The 22,142-nt window shown below is 37.4% G+C and overlaps 1 protein-coding gene across 1 annotated transcript in view; it reads left to right on the top strand.

The window, feature by feature from the left end:
- The window catches only part of IQCK (IQ motif containing K), a 149,696-nt gene that overhangs the window by 34,209 nt on the left and 93,345 nt on the right, over positions 1–22,142 (top strand). Inside the window, exon 4 of the mRNA XM_036741681.1 lies at positions 2,958–3,055. Coding sequence (XP_036597576.1) covers positions 2,958–3,055 — 98 coding nt within the window. The remainder of the gene's footprint in view (positions 1–2,957; positions 3,056–22,142) is intronic.

Raw genomic sequence — 22,142 nt, 5'->3', positions numbered from 1 at the left:
GGAATCTTTCTTTAGTGACAGAGACCAAAACATACAGCCAGAAGAAGTCAACAAAGTCAAAGGGCCTACAACAAAAGCCTCCAAGAAAAACATGAACTGGTCTCAGGCCATGGAAGGACTCAAAAAGGATTTGGAAAAGCAAGTTAGAGAAGTAGAGGAAGAATTGGGAAGAGAAATGAGAAGGATGTGAGAAAACCATGAAAAACAAGTCAATGACTTGCTAAAGGAGACCCAAAAAAATACTGAAAAATATACTGAAGAGAACAACACCTTAAAAAACAGACTAACTCAAATGACAAAAGAGCTCCAAAAAGCCAATGAGGAGAAGAATGCCTTGAAAGGCAGAATTAGCCAAATGGAAAAGGAGGTCGAAAAGACCACTGAAGAAAATACTACCTTAAAAATTAGACTGGAGCAAGTGGAAGCTAGTGCATCAGAATCTACAGTTTAGATGGAAAGGTCCTCTGAGTGATGAATCATATGGTAATGCATCTTCTTTAATATGATTTCCACTGCTAAGATCCTATGTATTTCTGATGATGAACCACTTAAGAGTGCCAAGGTGGTGAGAACTTGCTTTTTCCAGTTTTCAGTACCGCTGCTGAGGAAGCAGGGTTACAAGACCACCAAAGCAGTTGCCAGATCCTATTTCCACAGGCGCTGCTTCCTAGGATGATGGCTTTGGGGACTGGGCTGGAGGCAAGACTGGTCCTGGTCATTTCTAGGGCTCTTGTTAGTGACAGCAGGTAATTCACTAATGTTGCTGGTGGTAAGGAAAGTAGGTCCCCCCTCCACAGAGATCACTCCCCTCAATGATGGTTTTGGATCCCTGGCCGGACTAGTGGCCTAGGGGGCATTGTTATTTCCAAGGCTTTGGTTCAGGATCCCAAGCTTTCTCCATTGGTGTCTGAGGGAAGGTGGTAGTCAAAGTGGAGATGGTTTGATTTGTCTAGCCTGTGCTACCTCCTGGCCCTCTGGTTGCCTTGTGACTTTAGCTAGACCTGCTTGAACAGAGGTGATGACTGTGTGGGTGGACGGAATGAATGGTTCCTATAGGAGAAGTGTTGTAGATGTAGAACTTCAAAATTTGGCAAATGATTGGTTATGTGGGGTAAGGGACAGTGAAGGGAACAAAGCCAAGGTGCCTAGAAATGTGGTAGTGCCTTCGACAGAAATAGAGAAGTCTGGAAGAAGAGAGAGTTTTAGGGAAAAGATAATGAGTTCAGTTTTGGACATGTTGAGTTGAGATGACTCTGGGACATCCAGTTTAAATGTTCAAGAGGCAATTGGTGATATAATACTGGAGCTCATAGGAGAGACCGGAATTGGATATGTAGATCTGGATGTGTATAATTGGATATACACATACACACATATCTACACATGGAAATGATTATTAAATCTATTTGAGCTGATAAGATCAACAAGAAAGTAAATAGAGAGGCGTAGGGGCCTAGTTCAGAACCTTGGGGATCACACACAACTAGGTAATTGGTTTTATTTGGATAATGAACCAGCGAAGGAGACTGAGAACACACAGTTAGACAAGTAGGAGAACCAGGAGAGAGAGTAATGTTATGAAATCCCAAAGAAAAGAGAGTATCTGGTAGGAGAGGGTGGTCAGACAGTAGCAGAAAATTGAGACGGATCAGAACTGAAAAAAACCAGATGATCAGATTTGGCATTTAAGAGGTGATGGGTAACTTTAGAGGTAAGTTTCAGGTGAGTCATGAGGTTGGAAGCCACATTGCAAGTGGAGGAATGAATTAAAGGAAAAGAATCAGCATATGTAGACAGATTTTTCATGGAGTTTGGCTGAGAAAGGGTGGTGACAGCTTGAAGGTTTATAGAAAGTTCTTTTTTGTTTGTTTGTTTTTAGGATGGGCCATATTTGGGCCTGTTTAAAGGCACTAGAGAAGAAACCAATAGATAGGGAGAGAGGTTGAAGATGACTTAATCTTTTAGAGATTAAAATTGCTTCATTACAAGTTTCCTATAAAAAACCCTGTCCTCCACTCCCCCTAAGATCGGGTTAAGGCTTTTTATCCAGTTGACTAGTTCACATTTAGTTTATATTTACATAATACTTTAACGTTTATGAAGTACTTTTCTCACAACAACACTATTGTGCAGATAGTGCACATGTATTACTCCTATTCACATATGAGGAAGTTTGAATTTAGAAGGGTAAAATGATTTGAACTGGGATTTAGACAAAGGTCCTCTGTCTTACAGATCAGTGCCCTTTCTACTTGACTATTTAACCCTAGTGAATGCTGGGGAACCCAAAGAAACAAATAAACCAAGCTCAAACCTAGTGAAAAAATGCTTTAGGAATAGTTAGCTTTTCTTCAGAAACATGACATATCCCTGATACAAGATGTTATAAAATGTAAAGATGGCAATGATGATGGTGATGATTTGGTTCATAATTATTTGGTTGTTTATTGGAAACCAGGAAGACCAGGCTTCAAATTTGACCTCTCACATACCCTGGCTCTGGGAAAGTCATTAAACTCTCTGCTCTAGACCAGAGGACACATGTAGCCCACAGCAGTCCTGAGTGTGGCCCAAATTAGATTAAAATATAATTGGAAAATACTTAACAAAATAAATACAAATACAGTAAAACATACATAATGTTCATATGTGGCTTTCTAACTATGTATGTGATCTGTAGGAACCCTTATATACAGTTTATGGTCCCTGTTTCTATCTGGGTTTGACACAACTCCTCTCGGTAACTCTTGGAGAGAAAAGTGCTGCCTTGCATTAGTGTAGGGAGTCTCCTCACCTGGGAGTTTCCTATACCAGTAAAATCACAGGTCCAGTTTTTATTTGTTGTTATTATCTATTTTTACTCAGTGAAAATCTCACCTTTCTTCAAATTGACAGTAAGAGATGAAATGAATTTTTAATTGTTGTTCATAGCATATCATTATTATGATTTTTTCTAGGTTCTCCCAGAGAGTATCTAGAAAATTTCATATTTCCAGTGTTGCTTCCTGGAATGGCTAACCTACTCCATCAAGCTAAGAAGGAGAAATGTTTTGAGGTCAGTTGCTTTTTTCCCTTAAGAGATAGCAGCTTTGGAAGTAATTATTTAAATGCCATTAACTTGTCTTTTTCAGAATGACAAAAAAAGTACTATATTGGGGATCATTTTACTTATTTTAGTCTTGTGCCTATCATCTCTTCTGTTACGAGGAATACTGATTTTTTTCTTTTCTCTGAATATATTTTTAAATTTCCAGTAACCCTAAGTCATTGTGTCCTTTCCGTAGGACTGTTGTGAAATCTTTAAATGTATCTAGTGTAAAATGTCTGTCAATTTGATTCTACTAATTCATGTTCCACATTTTTAATTAACACTAGAGGGCACTCAGCTAAAGGAGACTATAAATAGAAAAAAATTGATTTAAAAATAATTACAATATGTAATCTTAGAATACTGATTTTCAAATCCAGGTTATCTATGACTCTCGCAATCTGAGTACTGCGATGAGTGGAGGTTTTACTTCAGCTTAGGGAAGTACTCAGTGCCTCATATTCTCCATGACTCTTTCACAACTGTTTCAGAGAGAATGTGAATTATTATTTGTTATATGCCTGAAGTCACCAAAATACAAACATTTTTAATCCTTCACTGTAGGTTATTTTCCTTTAGTTTTCAGTTTCTTTCAACGTAAGGTTTATAATCCATTTATTATGATGAATTTTCCTATATTTATTGCTAAAATAGGAGAAGATGTCATTTTATTTTGTTGTTGGTTTGATGTGTTCAGTTTGTTTTCTCCCCATCATATTGAACACTGGACATTGTTAAATGTAATAAGTGAAACACAGGCAAAAGGTAATCGTACTCTTTTGAAGGTTGTTTCCTGGGCAACTGAGAGCAATGAGTAGTAGGGATGGGATACTTGTGCTCAATAAAGTAAACTGAATATTGGCTGTGATAAGGGCCACTGTGGTGGTTCATTTACTCAGTCCATTTTCCCAAGTCTAATCAACATGACCTTGTACCATGCCAAACATCACAAACGTTTAAGAAATTTATACATGAGATGAAGATAAATATATATCAGTGGCCTGGAAATTTGCCTGATTTAAACACTATTGAAAATCTGTAGACATTAGGCAAGATTAGACTTGGAAAACTGGGCTGCCAAAAAGGAGGACATTGTGCATTTGAAAAGTTTTTCAAAGATATAAAAAGTTGTAAGGTTTACTGTATAAGGAAATAAATTTAGTATTTTATTTACCTCGACCTCAGTAATTCACATACCACTGTATGCCAAAGCCCTAAATACCAGGGATACAAAGTTAAAAAAACAGTACCGGCTCTCAAGGAGCTTCTGTCCTACTGGGAGGATACTTACTGTATAAAGATACGTAGATCTCTAGTGTAGACAGAATAGTAGAACATGAACTAAAATAGATTTACAATGGGAAAGCAAGAATAAAAAGGTAGTTCTTTGTAAAAGTGATGGCTGAAACTTGAGGGAAGTCAGCATGGAGCAGGGAGAACGGGGTTCAAATGCTGCCTCCGATACTTAACTAGCTGATCTATCTGTCTGTCTGTCTTGTCTGTCTGTCTAATCCCATTGTCCTGACTCAACCTCACTGTGCTAGTTACCTCATCTGTAAAATGAGGGCATTGGACTCACCCTCCAAAGTCCCTTGCAGCCCTAAATCTATGATCCATTGACCCCAAAGGTCGTAATATGACATTTTTTCTTTCTAATAAATTTTTTTAAATGATGACTTTGAGTCACTAAACAAGTGATTGTTTCTTGATGAAATCATAATTTTCTGTGTGTTTAGATAAAATGACTTACAGTTAATGAAATGTAGCATTTTTGCTGAACAGTAGTTAAGTAAATAGACTTAACTTTGTGAAGTAATTTACTAATATCTTCTACAGGAAGCACAGCAATATTTTCTCATTTTCCTCTACTTAATTTGATGAAAACCATGATGCCTGAGCTCTATTCAAAGAAGAAAAGGGAAGTTTTTTAGTCTTCAGAAGTTATATAATTGTGCAGAATTTTGGAAGAGCAGCTCATGTTTAAAATTGATTTGAAAGTCATAAATAACATGAAGTATATAAAATGTTAATATAATATCTATCAGGGGGATGCTAAGTAACAGATACAGCACTGGCCCTGGAGTTCAAACCCAGCCTCAGCTACTCACTAGCTGTTTGACCCTGGGGAAGTCATTTAACCCCAGTTGACCCGACATGTACATAATATATATGCGTGTGCATGTGTATATGTGTGTGTGTGTGTGTGTGTGTGTGTGTGTGTATAGATATGCTATATGTAAAAATTTATCAGACTATGGAAGGCAAATCATGATAATATAGATGCTGCGATGTTGCTTTAGCTTCACTTATTGAAACCAAGATAGGAGAGAGTTTCAAGTAGAATGAAATGGTCAAATATCCTGTGAAGAGAATTAGGACTGAAACAACAAGCAAACAAACAAAACCCCATTGGATTCAATTGAAGATCAGTAGTGATTTTCAAAGAGTAGTTTTTTTGGAATTGTTGGGGTAGAAGATTATAACAGGGGGCAGCTAGGTGGCAGACTGAGTAGAGCACCGGCCGGGGAGTCAGGGGTACCTGAGTTTAAATCTGGCCTCAGATACTGGACACATTTACTAGCTGTGTGACCTTGGGCAAGTCACTTAACCCCAATTGCCCTGCCTTCCCCCCTGCAAAAAAAAAAGATTATAACAGATTAAAGAAGTACTGGAGACTTACATGAATTGATGTGAAGTGAAGTCAGCAGGACCAGGAGAACATTGTACATAGTAACAGCAATATTGTGTAATGATCAGCTGTGAATGGCTTAACTATTCTCAGCAATATGTTGATTCAAGACAATTCCAAAGGACCCATGATGAAAAATACCATTTTCCTCCAGAGAAAGAATTGATGGAGTCTGAATACAGATGGAAGCATACTATTTCTCACTTAATTTTTTTGGTCTGTGTTTTCTTTTACAGCATGACTAATATAGAAATATGTTTTTATGATTGCATATGTATAACCTATACCAAATTATTACTTACCATGTCAGAGAGGGGTGAGGTGAGGAAACGAGAGAACTCAAAATTTTAAAAAATGAATATCAGAAATTGCTTTTTACATGCCATTGGGAAAAATGAAACAATATTAAAATATCATAAATATGAAAAGGAAAAAATAAACTGAAAAAAATACTGTTGGTAAGAAAATAGAGGTAGTAGGTATAGCCAGAGGCTGGGGGGAATCTTAACTTTTTCTTTTTTTTTTTGTATTATGGACCACTTCAGCAGTCTGGTGAAGCCTGTTGACCTCTTCTCAAATAATGTTGGTCTTTTTAAAAAAAAATTGTAATTGAAAGAAATGATAAAGTTAGTGAAATATTCTACTTAGTGGAAGATATAATTTTTTTTTCCACCCAGTTTCACAGACTCCCTTGAAATCTGTGGACCCCAGGTTAAAAATCTCTGATATAGACTATTTCTGAAGTTTTGTGGTCAAAAGGAAGGAAATGTGGTTCAGAGCACACTCCTCTTTCCGCTCTAAAATGGACTCCCAAGGACTCACACAGAACCGATTCTTATTCTGGAGTGCCTGATGTCAAGTGGATCTGTTCATCTCCTTGGCTTATTGCTGCCAACCTGGAATTTTATCCCATTTCTGTTACCAGTTTATGTTTATCTCTTTCCAATATGTATAGATAACCAGAGCCCCTTCCCACAAAGGCACTTAATGTACAATATGGGTCTCATGTGTGGGGCAGCTTTACCACAGAAAATGCATAATACAAAAGGATTTAGGCACTCATGAACAAATGTAGAAACATAATACACTCAAATAATAGATTTCATTCTCCCTCCAAGGTAAAGGCACTTTTTGGGGCTGCTAAACAAACACTTCCCATTTTTCTCAGACTTGTACATTTTGAGCAGCTCACAACAACATTATGAAAATTTGATGAGTTCTAGATCTTCTGACCCTTTATGGTATGGCTTCAGTCTTCCAGATGCAGGGCAATCCCACTGGGAACCATCTTCTTTTCTCTGAGAAATACAATATTAAGGGAATCTCCCTATAGGTAGCAATACCTGACTTTCAAAATCAGGAACTGATGAATTTAAAATTAATGGAATCTGTAAGGCTGGATCTTGTCCATTCTTAGTCTCTCCACCCTCTGACCTGTGCCAGAAACAGAAACAAAGTCACAAGAAAGCAGGTGGGAATTGGAAATCCAAGAACCCCCATCTCTGTCTCTCTTGGGCAAGCATTGCCATGTACTTCTGCCAGTCACCATTCTTCTCCTGATGAGAAGGGACAGATTCCTTTCATTCCTCCACTTTTACTGCATCCTAGTCTAGAAGCTGAAGGGAGAGAGAATGCAAGAAAACCAGAGGATCACAAAGGGATTGACTTCTCCTCCCACAAGCATCCAAGCTCCTGATTCTCAGTGACCTGAGCATTAGGAAGAGTCTTTATTACTGAAGGCCAAATATGCAGTTGGTTAGGTACACACCTGCTTCCATGGGAAGTGCCCTTCTGACAAAGGTCTGTGACCAGTAATTTCTTCAATTTGATTGGGAGGATTCAACAAACTGATCATGGGTTTCCCTGTTCAACTTCTATCACACTCTCTCCCTCCAGTTAAATATTTGAGGTTCCACATATTTCATGTTCCCTGATGTTCCATGATGTGCTTTGGGGTTATATTTGCTCATGTCTCTAAGTCAGGATGACTCTTGTAGGACTTAAGGAGGCTCCAGCAGTTGTCCGTCACACAAAGTTCTTGATTTCCTTCCTGTCACCCTCAAATACATAGTCAAATTCAGCCATCAACAAAGTTTTAAAAAGTTCCAATAAGTCACTAGTGCCTTGGTGCTTATAAAGGCCTTCCCCAAAAACAATTAGGAAAGAAAAAAAACCAAGAACAAAGCAAACAACTAAAAGTAGCATACAAAATGGTGTGAAAATCATTATAAAATATAAAGCATTGTGCCCCAGCTCCAGCAAACATCTTTGATATCAATCGAGTATTTATTAATACAGACATTTGTGTTGGTAAGCAACATGGGCTTCTTAGCACTTAGTTCAAGTGCCCTTGAAGAGTTTGGCTTTTGTTTGCTTTGATTAATTCAGTGTATTTCATTGAGTCTTACTAGGTGCTAAGCCCCAGGCCCAAACCCCTATTAGGTGTAAAACCTTAGTGGGTGTGGATTGGCAACTAAGGTGGGGCCCAAGGTGGGGCTAACTCCAGGGAGGGCCTAGTTTACGTCTGGGAGAGCAGAGGGTTTTAGATCACGTGGGTTTAAGTCCGCCTCTTTGTGACGATTCTAGGTCACATGGGTGAGTCACACGTGTGACTCACCCCTGACGCTGAAAAAGATATAAAAACCAGGGGTTGGCTGTCTGTTCTTTGGAGCTCTTACCCACAGCAGTGGTGGCGTGCGTGACTCTGGGCCAGCCCTTGTTCTGAGCTCCCAGGCTGAACCTAGATGTTGGTAACTATGAATCTGTATTTGGTCTGTCTGTTGATGTTTGTACTTTGTATTTTGTTCTGAAGTTCAGGGTGCTGGTTTTTTCCCCTGAACTAAGTGAATGCCATCTGTATGCTGAATTAAAGTAAACTTGTCAACCCCTTCACCTTGCTTTCCTTATTAAGGTGGATCAAAAGAACCTGTGCTGTTGGCAGCCTTCCCAGTGCTGGCTGTGGATGGATCTTACACCCCCACAGAAGCTGTTAGCCGGATTGTTGAAACAACATTATGCTTGGGGTACAAGTACAGAGAATTAAACAATCCTTACTTGCAATAAACTTTCATTTAATAAATGAGACAACAAAGGCATATGAAACATATACAGTATAAACAGAAAGTGAATAAATATAAACAGGCATAGTAGTTCAGTGCAAGGTGGTTAAGGAGGAAAGGTCCTGGCAATTGAGGGATCAGGAAAGGCTTCACGGAGAAGGTAGTGCCTGAGAAGAATCTTAAAGGAAGGTAAGTACTCAATGATACAGGAAATAAGGAGGGATCACATTCTAGGCATTCTAGGATACCACTGAAGGCATGGAGACAGAAGAATGGCATAGCATCATATGTTATATCAGAGAGAAAGCTAGTTCGGCTGGATCACAGATTATGAGATGGGGAACATTGTTCCATGAAGCTGAATGTGTTATGTAGGACTTTAAGAACAGAGGAGTTTCTGTTTTATTCTAGGAGAAATAGGAAGCCAGTGAAGTTGGTTGAGTGGGGAAGTCACGTGATAAGATCTGCACATAAGGGAAATTATTTTGGCAGTATATAGAATAGAGTGGTGGAAAGACCTGAAGCAGGGAGAGAAATTAGGAGGCTGTTGCAATAATCTAGAGGTGAGTAGGCCTAAAGTGATAGCCATGTAAATAGAGAGAAGAGGTTGGATTCAAGAAATGTTGTAAAGGCAGAAACAACAAGATTTAAAAATTCATTGGGGTATGTGCATGTGGGGGAGCAAGGGGTTAAGAATAATGCCAAGGTCATAAACCTGGGAGTTTGGAAATATGGTGGTGCTTTCATCTGAAGTAGGGGAGTTTGGAGGAAGGGAGAGTATAGGGGGAAAGATAAGAAATTCAGTTTTAGACATGTTAAGTTTGAGATATCTTCATGAAATACGGTTTAAAATGTCCAATATGCAATTGATGATGCTAAAGCTCTGGGGAGAAACTAGGGTATAGATTTGTGATTCACCTGCCCTAAGATGATAGTTAAATTCTTGGGAATTGATGAAGTCACCAAGAAAGTAGAGAGGGAGAGGAAAAGAGAGCCTACGACAGAAACACTGGGAAACATCCACAGGTAAGGGCATGACCTTGATGTTGAGAGAGCAATGGAGACTGAGAAGGAGAGGTCAGGTAGAAGTAGGAAAGAAATCAGTGTTACAAAAACTCAGAGAGGTGAGAGTATCCAGGAGGAGAGGATCGTCAGTAGTGTCAAATTCAACAGATAGATTGAGAAGAATGAGGATTGAGAAAAGATAATAAGATTTGGCTATTTAAAGATCACTAGTAACTTTGTAGAATGTACTTTAAGTTGAATTGTGAGGTTGAAAGCCAAACTGCAAAGGGTTGAGAACTGAGAGGAGAAAAAGTGGAACCAAAGAGTGTAAGTAGGTTTTTTTCAAAAAATATTTACCCCCAAATTACACATAAATACAATTTTTAGCATTTGTTGTTAAGTTTTGAGTTTCAAATTCTCTCCCTCTCTCCACTCTTTCCTCCCTGAGACTATAAGCAATCTAATATAGGTTATACATGTGTAATCCTGTAAAACATTTCCATATTAGTCATTTTTTTTTGGAAAAAAAACATGAACAAAACAGAAAAAAAGAAGAAAGTGAAAAATAGTATGTTTAGATCTGCATTCAGATATCCATCAGTTTTTTCTCTGGAGGCAGATAGCATTTTTCATCATGAGTGCTTTGGGATTGTTTTGGATCATTTTGTTGCTAAGAATAGCTAAACCATTTGCAATTCTTCATTTTACTGCTGTTGTGGTATACAATGTTCTCCTGGTTTTGCTCACTTCACTCTGTATCAATTCATGTAAATCTTTCCAGTCTTTTCTGAAATCATCCTGCTCATCATTTCTTATGGCACAATAATATTCCGTTACAGTCATATACCACAACTTGTTCAGCCATTCCCAATTGATGGGCATCCCCTCAATTTCCAGTTCTGAACAGGAAGAAATAGACAGCAAAACTATACTAACTGGGGACCTCAGCCTCCTTCTCTCAAAACTAGATAAACCTAACCACAAAATAAACAAGAAAGAAATTAAGGAGGTGAATAGAATCTGAGAAAAGTTAGATATGGTAGACCTCTAGAGGAAATTGAATGGGATAGAAAGGAATATAACTTGTTCTCAGTGGTACATGGCACCTACACAAAAACTGACCATGTACTAGGGTATAAAAATCTCACAATCCAATGCAGAAAGGCAGAAATATTAAATGCATCCTTTTCAGATCATGATGCATTAAAAATTACATGTAATAAAGTGCCATGGAAAGACAGACTAAAAATTAATTGGGAACTAAATAATCTAATCTTAAAGAATGAGTGGGTCAAACAACAAATGATAGCAACAATCAATAACTTCATCCAAGAGAATGACAATAATGAGACAACGTACCAAAACTTATGGCATACAGCCAAAGCAGTTCTTCGGGGAAATTTTGTATCTCTCAATGCTTGCATGAATAAAATAGAGATGAATTGGGCATGCATCTAAAAAAGCTGGAAAAGGAACAATTTAAAAATCCCCAATTAAATACCAAATTAGAAATTCTGAAAACCAAAGGAAAGATTAATAAAATTGAAATTAAGAAAACTATTGAACTAATAAATAAAACTAAGAGTTGGCTTTATGAAAAAAATACAAGAAAATAGATAAACTTTTGGTTAATTTGATTTAAAAATAGGAAAGAAGAAAACCAAATTACCAGTATCAAAAATGAAAAGGGTGAATTCACCAGCAATGAAGAGGGAATTAAAACAATAATCAGGAGCTATTTTGCCCAGAGGTATGCCAATAAATTCGACAATCTTAGTGAAATGGATGAATATTTACAAAAATATAAATTGCCCAGATTAACAGAGAAGAAAATAAAATACTTAAATAACCCCATTTCAGAAGAAGAAATGGAACAAGCCATCAATGAACTCCCTAAGAAAAAATCTCCAGCGCCAGATGGTTTTGCAAGTGAATTTTATCAAACATTTAAAGAACAATTAATCCAAATACTATATAAACTATTTGGGAAAATAGGTGAAGAAGGAAATAAAAAGAAGGCAAGTCTTACAATCATTGCTTTAAATGTGAACATACTAAAGAATCCAATAAAAAGAAAGAAAATAGCAGATTAGATAAGAAAACTAAACCCAACAATCTGATGTATATAAGAAACAGTAAAAAATGAAGATACATGGTACAAATGAGTTTTATTGTTATTCAGTCATTTCAGTAATGTCCAACTCTCCGTGATCCCACCTGGGATTTTCTTGGCAAAGATACTGGAGTGGTTTGCCATCTCCTTCTCCAGCTCATCTTACAAATGAAGAAACTGAGGCAAACAGGGTTAAGTGACTTGCCCAGGGTTACATAGCTTGTAAATGTCTGAGGCTAGTTTTGACCGCAGGAAGGTGGGTCTTCCTGACTCCAGGCCCAGCACTTTATCCTTGGCACCACCTCTCAGCCGATGAAAATGAGAAACTAGAACAAAGTTGATAGTACATTGTACATAGTACAAGAAAAAATTGAAGCCACGTTATCAGACAAAGCAAAAGTAAGAATTTCACTATGTCAAGAGTGACAAGCAGGAAGATAACATTATACTTAAAGGTGCTATAAACAAAAAGACAATATCATCATTATTAAACATATACCCACCAAATGGCATACAAATTTATAGAGGAAAAGTACAATGTAAAAAGATCTAGCTAATAGCACAATAATTGTAGGGGATTTTAATATCCTCCTTTTAGAACTGGGTACATCTAGCAAAAAGGTTATGAAAAAGGAAAATAAAGAACAGAGTATGGGCATACCTTGGAGATACTGCAGGTTTGGTTCCAGACCACTGCAATAAAGCAAATATAGCAATAAAGTGAGTCCCAAATTTTTTGGTTTCCCAGAGCATATATGCACTATAATGTAGTCTATTAAGCGTGAAGTACTATTATGTCTAATAAAACAATGTTCATACTTAATTAAAAATACTTTATTGCTAAAAAAAAAAAAAGCTAACCAGTATTTGAGCCTTCAGGGAATTGAAATCTTTTTGCTGGTGGAGGGTCCTGCCTTGCTATTGATGGTTGCTGACTGACCATACTGGTGGTTACTAAAGGTTGGAGTGGCATTGGCAATGGTCTTACACTAAGACAACAATGCAGTTTCCTGAGTTGATTGATTCTTCCTTTCACTTCAACAATTAGAGGCCATTGTAGGATTACGAATTGAATTCATTTCAGTATTGTTGTGTCTCAGGGAATAGGGAAGCTGGTGGAGAGGGAGAGAGATGTGGAATGGCCAGGTGGTGGAGAAGTTAAAACACACACAACATTTATTGATTAAGTTCTTTTTTTTTTCACTATTTTTTTATTTAGTTTTCAGCATTGATTTTCACAAGAGTTTGAATTACAAATTTTCTCCCCATTTCTACCCTCCCCCCCACTCCAAGATGGCGTATATTCTGGTTGCCCTGTTCCCCAGTCAGCCCTCCCTTCTGTCACCCCACTCCCCTCCCCATCCCCTTTTCCCTTTCTTTCTTGTAGGGCAAGATGAATTTTTACACCCCATTGCCTGTGTATCTTATTTCCTAGTTACATGCGAAAACTTTTTTTTGTTGTTTTTGAACATCTGTTTTTAAAACTTGTGAGTTCCAAATTCTCTCCCCTCTGCCCTTCCCACCCACCCTCCCTAAGAAGTCAAACAATTCAACATAGGGATGCATATCATTATGTATAACCCTTCCGCAATACTCATGTTGTGAAAGACTAACTATATTTTGCTCCTTCCAAACCTGTCCCCCTTTATTGAATTTTCTCCTTTGAACCTGTCCCTTTTCGAAAGTGTTTGTTTTTGATTACCTCCACCCCCATCTGCCCTCCCTTCTATCATATCCCCCTTTTTTAAATTTTCTTCCTCCTTTTTTCCTGTGGGGTAAGATACCCAAATGAGTATGTATGGTATTCCCTCCTCAGGTCAGATTTGACGAGAGCAAGATTCACTCATTCCCCCTCACCTGCCTTCTCTTCTCTTCCTACGGAACTGCTTTTTCTTGCCACTTTTATGCGAGATAATTTACCCCATTCTATCTCTCCCTGTCTCCCTCTCTCAATATATTCTATCTCATCCCTTAATTTGATTTTATTTCTTTTAGATATCTTCCCTTCATCTTCAACTCACCCTGTGCCCGCTCTCTCTCTCTCTCTCTCTCTCTCCATATATATATATATATATATATATATATATATATATATATATATATATATATATATACACACACACACACACATACATATGTATACATACACACTCACATATACATATATATACATAAACGTATATATATATGCATATTGCCTTCAGCTACCCTAATACTGAGGTCTCATGAATCATACACATCATCTTTCCATGTAGGAATGTAAACAAAACAGTTCGACTTTAGTAAGTCCCTTGCAATTTCTTGTTCTTGTTCTTTTTCTTGTTTACCTTTTCATGCCTCTCTTGATTCTTGTGTTTGAAAGTCAAATTTTCTATTCAGCTCTGGTCTTTTCACTGAGAAAGCTTGAAAGTCCTTTATTTTATTAAAAATCCATATTTTGCCTTGGAGCATGATACTCAGTTTTGCTGGGTAGGTGATTCTTGGTTTTAATCCTAGCTCCATTGACCTCCAGAATATCGTATTCCAAGCCTTTTGATCTCTTAATGTAGAAGCTGCTAGATCTTAGGTTATTCTGATTGTGTTTCCACAATACTCAAATCGTTTCTTTCTGGCTGTTTTCAGTATTTTCTCCTTGATCTGGGAACTCTGGAATTTGGTGACAATATTCCTAGAAGATTTCTTTTTGGGATGTATTTGATGAGGCGATCGGTGGATTCTTTCAATTTCTATTTTGCCCTGTGGCTCTAGAATATCAGGACAGTTCTCCTTGATAATTTCTTGAAAGATGATATCTAGGCTCTTTTTATGATGATGGCTTTCAGGTAGTCCAATAATTTTTAAATTATCTCTCCTGGATCTATTTTCTGGGTCAGTGGTTTTTCCAAGGAGATATTTCACATTGTCTTCCATTTTTTCATTCCTTTGGTTCTGTTTTATAATATCTTGATTTCTCATCAAGTCACTAGCTTCCACTGGCTCCAGTCTAATTTTTAAAGTAGTATTTTCTTCAGTGATCTTTTGGACCTCCTTTTCCATTTGGCTAATTCTGCCTTTTAAGGCATTCTTCTCCTCATTGGCTTTTTGGAGCTCTTTTGTCATTTGAGTTAGTCTGTTTTTTAAGGTGTTGTTCTCTTCAGTATATTTTTCAGTATTTTTTTGGGTCTCCTTTAGCAAGTCATTGACTTGTTTTTCATGGTTTTCTCACATCCTTCTCATTTCTCTTCCCAATTCTTCCTCTACTTCTCTAACTTGCTTTTCCAAATCCTTTTTGAGTTCTTCCATGGCCTGAGACCAGTTCATGTTTTTCTTGGAGGCTTTTGTTGTAGGCCCTTTGACTTTGTTGACTTCTTCTGGCTGTATGTTTTGGTCTTTGTCACTAAAGAAAGATTCCAGAGTCTGAGACTGAATCTGGGTACGTTTTCGCTGCCTGGCCATGTTCCCAGCCAACTTACTTGACCCTTGAGTTTTTCAGCGGGGTATGACTACTTGTAGAGTGAAGAGTTCTATGTTCCAAGCTTGCGGGGATGCACTAGCTCTGCCACACCAGCACTTCTCCTTCCCCAAGAACCCCCAACCCGGACTGAACTTAGATCTTTAGCAGGCTCTTCACTCCTGCTCTGATGCGCCACTTAATTCCTCCCACTGGGTGGGCCTGGGGCTGGAAGCAACTGCAGCTGTTGTTCTGTAGCTGCCCTACCTCCACTGCCCCCAAACCACGAACTCTGTCCCCTCCCGCAGCTTTTCCCAGTAACCTTCTCTGTTGTCTTTGGTGTTTGTGGGTTGAGAAGTCTGGTAACTGCTGCAGCTCACTGATTCAGGGCGCTAGGCACCGCTCTGTCCAGTTCCTGGTCTGGTTAGTCCACGCTGCCCACTGCTCCCAGCTCTGTGTGGGATAGACTTCACCCAGTGACCATCCAGGCTGTCCTGGGCTGGAGCCCTGCCTCCCTCTGCTATTTTCTGGGTTCTGCAGTTCTACAATTGGTTCAGAGCCATTTTTATAGGTTTTTTTGGAGGGGCTCGGCGGGGAGCTCACGCTAGTCCCTGCTTTCCAGCCACCATCTTGGCTCCGCCCCCAAGTTCTTTTTTTATATGGGTTCATGGTCTGTGATACCCCAAAACAATTAACAATAGTAACATCAAAGATCATTGATCATAGACCATCATAACAGATATAATAATAATGAAAAAGTTTGAAATATTGTGAGGATTACCAAAATGTGAGGCAGAGATATGTCAGCACATGCTGTTGGAAAAATGATGCCAATAGACTAGATTGTTGCAGAGTTGCCACAAACTTTCACTTTGTTAAAAAAAACAAACTAATATCTATGAAGCACTATAAAATGAGGTATGCCTGTAGTGGCAAAGTTAGATCTGAGAAACTCATAGTATCTTCTAATTTCAAAATTAAAGAATGAATATATATTTTTAAAGCATCACCCTTACAATAATAAACCATCTACTAGGGCAGAAAGAATGATAAATAAATATAAAAGTCAGAAACATTAAATATTTACAGATCATAAAGCAATAAATAAAGTAATAGAGAACATAGGCATAACATTTAGATGAATGGAGACAATGACATCATGAGTAACGAGTGGGTCAAAGACTAAATCATAGAAACAATTAACCACTCAGAGTTAGATAAACTAGAAAACAAATTATTTAGGAAAGATTCCCTGTTTGATAAAAAAAAAAATTCTGGGAAAAGTGGAAAGCAGTCTGACAGAAATTAGGTTTAGACCAACATACTATATTCCACAATAAATTCAAAATAAATATTTGATTGTAATATTAAAGATTATACTATTAAAAAATTGCAGGAGAAATAGATCATATATCCACAGGTGTGGATAAGAATTTTATTCTTGACCAAACATGGTCAAGGTTATTTTAAAAATAACTTTGGTTAAATGAAATGGAAACAAAACAAAATTAATGCATCAAGAATAAGAAATGAAGCAGTCAAATGGGGGGGAAATCTTTGTATTAAATTTCTCAGATAAAGATTTGGTATCCAAGATATATTCACAGCTATTCTTGTTTTCTCTCTGTTTATAAATATATTATTTAAATATATCAATATATAACATGTGTATATATATATGTATAATACATGTATATGTATACCAAAAAGTATTACTGAGTACGTAGTCAAAGGATATGAACAAATAATTTAAAAAAGAATTGCATATTATAAACAACCATATGAAAGAATGCGCCAAATCACCAATAAGATAAATGTAAATTAAAACTGATTCATTGTTGGTGGAACTGTAGGTTGGTATAACCATTTTGGAAAGTAATTTGGAATTATGCAAATAAAGTGACTAACGTGAGGCATACCTCATTCTATCGTGCTTCATAGATATTCGTTGTTGATTTTTTTTTTTAACAAATTGAACGTTTGTGGCAACCCTGGGTCAATCAAGTCTATTGGTACCATTTTTCCAACAGCGGCCCCAGACCAAAAGATTCCACTACTAGTCATATAAAGTTCCCATATATGCCCCAATATTTATAGCAGCATTTTTTTTTGGTAGCAAAGAATTGGAAACAAATACCCTTTGATTGGGGAATGGCAAACAAATTGTAGCCAGGTGGTGCAGTGGATAGAGCTCTGGGTCTAGAGTCAGGAAGACTGCTCTTCCTGAGTTCAGATCTGGCCTCAGATACTTACTAGCTATGTGTCCCTGAGCAAGTCATTTAACCTTGTTTACCTCAGTTTCCTTATCTCTAAAATGATCTGGAGGAGGAAATAGTAAAACACTGGTATTTTTTCCAAGAAAACCCCAAATGGAGTCATGAAGAGTTGGACAAAACTGAATGACAACAACAACATACAAATTGTGGAATTTTACTGTGCTGTAAGAAACAATGAGTATGATGAATACAAATAAGCATATAAAGATGTCTGTGATCTGATGCCGAGTGAAGTAAGCAAAGCCAAGAAAGCAGTATATATAGTGATTGCAGCAAAGGAAATCAGCCATGAAGGCTGCAAAATTACAAAGAACAAGCATGGCTCCAGAAAAGAGTGACGATGAAACATCCCCACCCTCCACTCCTTTATGCGGGTGGGAGGTTCGTGAGTGTGGTACATTTTATGTTTTCATACTTTTTTTAATGTCAATATATTCAAAATAAGTTTTGTTGATTTTTTTTGTCTTATCCTCCTTTTCTTTTTCATTTTTCTTTTTAAAGGTAACATTTATTATATAGGATGGTTCTCTGGGAGGAGGGGATATAAAAACCAAAAGAAATTAATATTTCTTTTAACAGGTTGGTACGGGCAGCTAGGTGGTACAGTGAGTAGAGCGCCGGCCCTGGAGTCAGGAAGACCTAAGTTCAAAACTGGCCTGAGACACTTGACACACTTACTAGCTGTGTGACCTTGGGCAAGCCACTTAACCCCAATTGCCTGCCTTCCCCCCTCAAACAAAACAAAACAAAAACATGTTCATTGGTTGTTGTCCTTCATTCTTGAAGAGGACCAAAATGACATTATGCTTGAGTCAAGATTCAGTTTGTCTGACTGTGGCTGATCAGGCCAATATGAGCTCAGAATGCTCTACCACAGGTTGGGCACAAATAGTCCACGTGAACATTTGAGGTGAATAGTCCAAATTTGTACATCATGAGTTTCCTTTGAGCTGTTGAGTTCAGGGAGGACTGGTACCTCTGGTGTGATGTCTGCCAAGCCCTTTTCAGGGCTGCTTTCCACCTTTAGTGTCCACCTGTTCCACTCAGCTCTCTCCTGTGGCTCCAAATAGCTGTGGCATGTTCAGTGGCCACACACTGGTAAACCATTTAGGAAGACAGGCTGAACCAGGTTAAGGGTAACCAAGAGGTCTCAAACCCGTTGGTGAGTTGGGGGGGGGCGGTGTCTACCCCAAGCATGTGAAGGCTTCCCCTGGTGGAATGGGCAGATGAGAAAAAAACAGGTAACAACGAGGTGAAAGAAAGTGATAACACTGAGACAACATACCAGAATTTTTGAGGTTCAGCTAAAGCATTCTGCTAGAAGTTGTATCACTGAAAGCATAAATTATCAAAACAGAAAGATTAATTTAAAAAACAATAAAGCCCAAATTAGCACAGAAGAATTCTTGAAAATTAGAGGTGAAATAGACAAAACGAACAACAAAACATCAGAGAAATGATAAAACTAACCTTTAGTTAACCAAATTTTAAAAATGAGAAATCAAAGTCCCCAAATAAAAAATTAGCAAAGTAAATTTACAGCATATAAAAAAATCAGAATTTGAGAATTTGAGAAATACAAGATTATCTACAAAAACACAAGCAAAACAAAAAACATAAATCTTAACTAACTCACTGCCAAAAATTGAAATTGAGTAAGTCATAAAGGAACTACCAAAGGGAAAGGAGAACTATGGTCTAGATGGTTTTAATAGAAAATTCTATCAGGTGTTTAAAGAAAAGTTAATATTTATGCTAAACAGTTATTCCAAATAATTAAAGAAGAGAGCATTCTTTAAAACTCCATTTTAAAAACAAATACAGTTCTGATCATTAAAGGAAGGGATAAAGCAGAGAAAGAGGACTTTTGGCCAATATCCCTAATGAAAATTGATTGAAAGAAATTTTTAATACGTGGCAAAAATATTTTGGTAAGATATTATTCTAATATAGAAATCACTTATTATAGTCAAATTGGATTTATACCAGGAGTGAACAATGGTTCAGTGTTAGGAAAACAATGAATATAATTACTCCAGATCCCATGATTTTAACAATAAATGCAGAAAAAGCCTTTGACCAAACATAGCACTCCTTAATGCTAAATGTCCTAAAAAGCACAGGCATAGAGGAACCAATTCTACTATAATTTAAAAAGAAAAAAAATATATATATATATACAGATATATATGTATGTATGTATATATATATATACAGATATATATGTATGTATGTATGTATGTATATATCTCTAAAACCAAAAGCTTGTAATATTTGTGATGGAGAAATATTAGATGTTTTCTGATTAAATACAGAGATGCAGCAAGGATGTCACTTCTTCATGATATTTGATATATTGCTAACATAACTAGAACTCACAAGAGAAAGAAATTAAAGGCACAAATACTGATAAAAAGGAGACAAAATTACTCTTATTTGCAGATGAGATGATTTTGTAGAAAAGTCCTGAGAATTAGGAAGGAAATTAATTGAGGAGATTAATAGTCTCGGTAAAGTAGCAGAATATAAAACAAATTCATGGAAGTCATCAAAATTTCTATATAGTAATAATAAAAACCTGGAGGAAGTAGAGGAAAAATCCTATTCAAAATACCTACAAAATATACAAAGTATCTTGGGGTCAGTCTACCAATATGCAGTAAAAGCGTGTCAACATATTGTTCCAAAATACTCTTTGTATAAATCAAGGAAGCCTTAAACAATTGGAAGGATATTCGTTTTTCATGGTTGATGAAACTACCTAAATTAATTTATAGGTTTGTGGCTATACCAATTAAAGGATAACTTTCTAGAGCCAGACAAAATCCTAACAAAATTCATTTGGAGGAACGACTGGTGTGGAACAGGGCTTCTTTCCTAATCTTTTTCTTGGAAGTCTTCTGCAGTCCTCTCTGAACACAGCTCAAAGGAAATGCAGGATGCGCAATTTGGAGTATCCACCCCAAATGTTCACACGGACTATATGTGTCCCACCTGTAGTAGAGCCTTCTGAGCTCATGTTGGCCTGATCAGCCACAGTCAGACACATTGAATCTTGACTCAAGCATAATGACGTCATTTTGGTCCTCTTCAAGAATGAAGGACAACAGCCAACCAACCTGTTTTTGTTTTGTTTTGTTTGGGGGGGAAGGCAGGCAATTGGGGTTAAGTGGCTTGCCCAAGGTCACACAGCTAGTAAGTGTGTCAGGTGTCTCAGGCCAGTTTTGAACTAAGGTCTTCCTGACTCCAGGGCCGGCGCTCTACTCACTGCACCACCTAGCTGCCTGTACCAACCTGTTTTTTAAAAGAAATATTAATTTTTTTGGTTTTTATATCCCCTGCTCCCAGAGTACCATCCTATGAACCCCTTCTCAAAAGCACACAGAATAATAGGTGTAGTATTATTTTTTAAAAACCTAATTATATTGAAATAAAGTTATCAAAATATTTTTAAAATAATTTATGGTCTTTCTAAAATCAACATACTGACCCTGTGCTAAGAACTCCTAATATAGAATCTAATGAGAAATAATGGGGAAAAAATAAGTAGGAAGGAAGGTGAAAATAGCACATGTTAAATGCTGTTATAAGGTGGTAATCAGCAAAAGTGGTCAAAAATAAAATAAATAGGAAAGTAGATCATTAGATTAGATAAGAAAGACTCAGAAAGTATTGAACTTAGCCCACTGTTTGATAAAATCAAGAACCCTACTTAGGGAAGGACTCAATAGTTGACTAGAACTTCTGGGAAAACAGCGTGGTGGAAAATAGGTTTAGAGTAGCATTTTCTACCATATGCCACAACAAATTCCAAATGGTACTCATTGATAATGGAATTTCCTCCTTATCTTTCCCAGACCCAGGCCTCCATCACATTTGCCAACCATCTTCATACTGTCTCTGCTTGTCTCCACTCAGGACCCCCTCTCCACCTCCTCCCCACCAGAAAATTGGACCTGGAGCCAATAAAAATAAATAAAATGGAATAAATTGGAAAATAAGCTCTTGGAGCCACCATGGGCTTTGGTAGTCAAGTTTAAAGAATGAATGGGAGTTACCTGGCTGTAAGAGAGCCTGCAAGGTGATATGTTGTTGTTTGTTTTGGTTTTGGGAATCAACAAACAATGAGGACTGATATTCTCCACACCTTTCAGGCAGCTGTGAGATGATAAAGTCGGAGTCCATTTTAAAATAAAATAATACTAGTTAATTTATAAATGGCTTTACCATTTGCAAGTGCTATGATATTATTTTATCATCACCAACAGCACTGGGAAGTAGGTGCTATTCTTATCCCCATTTTATAGGTGAGGAAACTGAGATAGATCGGTAACTGGGTTTTCCAGGGCCACACAGCTAGTAAGTGTCTGAGGCCGGATTTGAACTCAGATTTTTGTGACTCCTCTATTGTGACAGTGCTTTGTCCACTGTACCACCTGGCTACTGTCTCGTGAGATAGCTCCTGAGAGGGCCTGCTCATTC

Source organism: Trichosurus vulpecula, chromosome 1 (assembly GCF_011100635.1).
Source record: "Trichosurus vulpecula isolate mTriVul1 chromosome 1, mTriVul1.pri, whole genome shotgun sequence".
Taxonomy (NCBI): Eukaryota; Metazoa; Chordata; class Mammalia; order Diprotodontia; family Phalangeridae; genus Trichosurus; species Trichosurus vulpecula.
The sequence above is the reverse complement of the archived record's forward strand: the minus strand, read 5'-3'. Positions and strand labels throughout refer to the sequence as shown.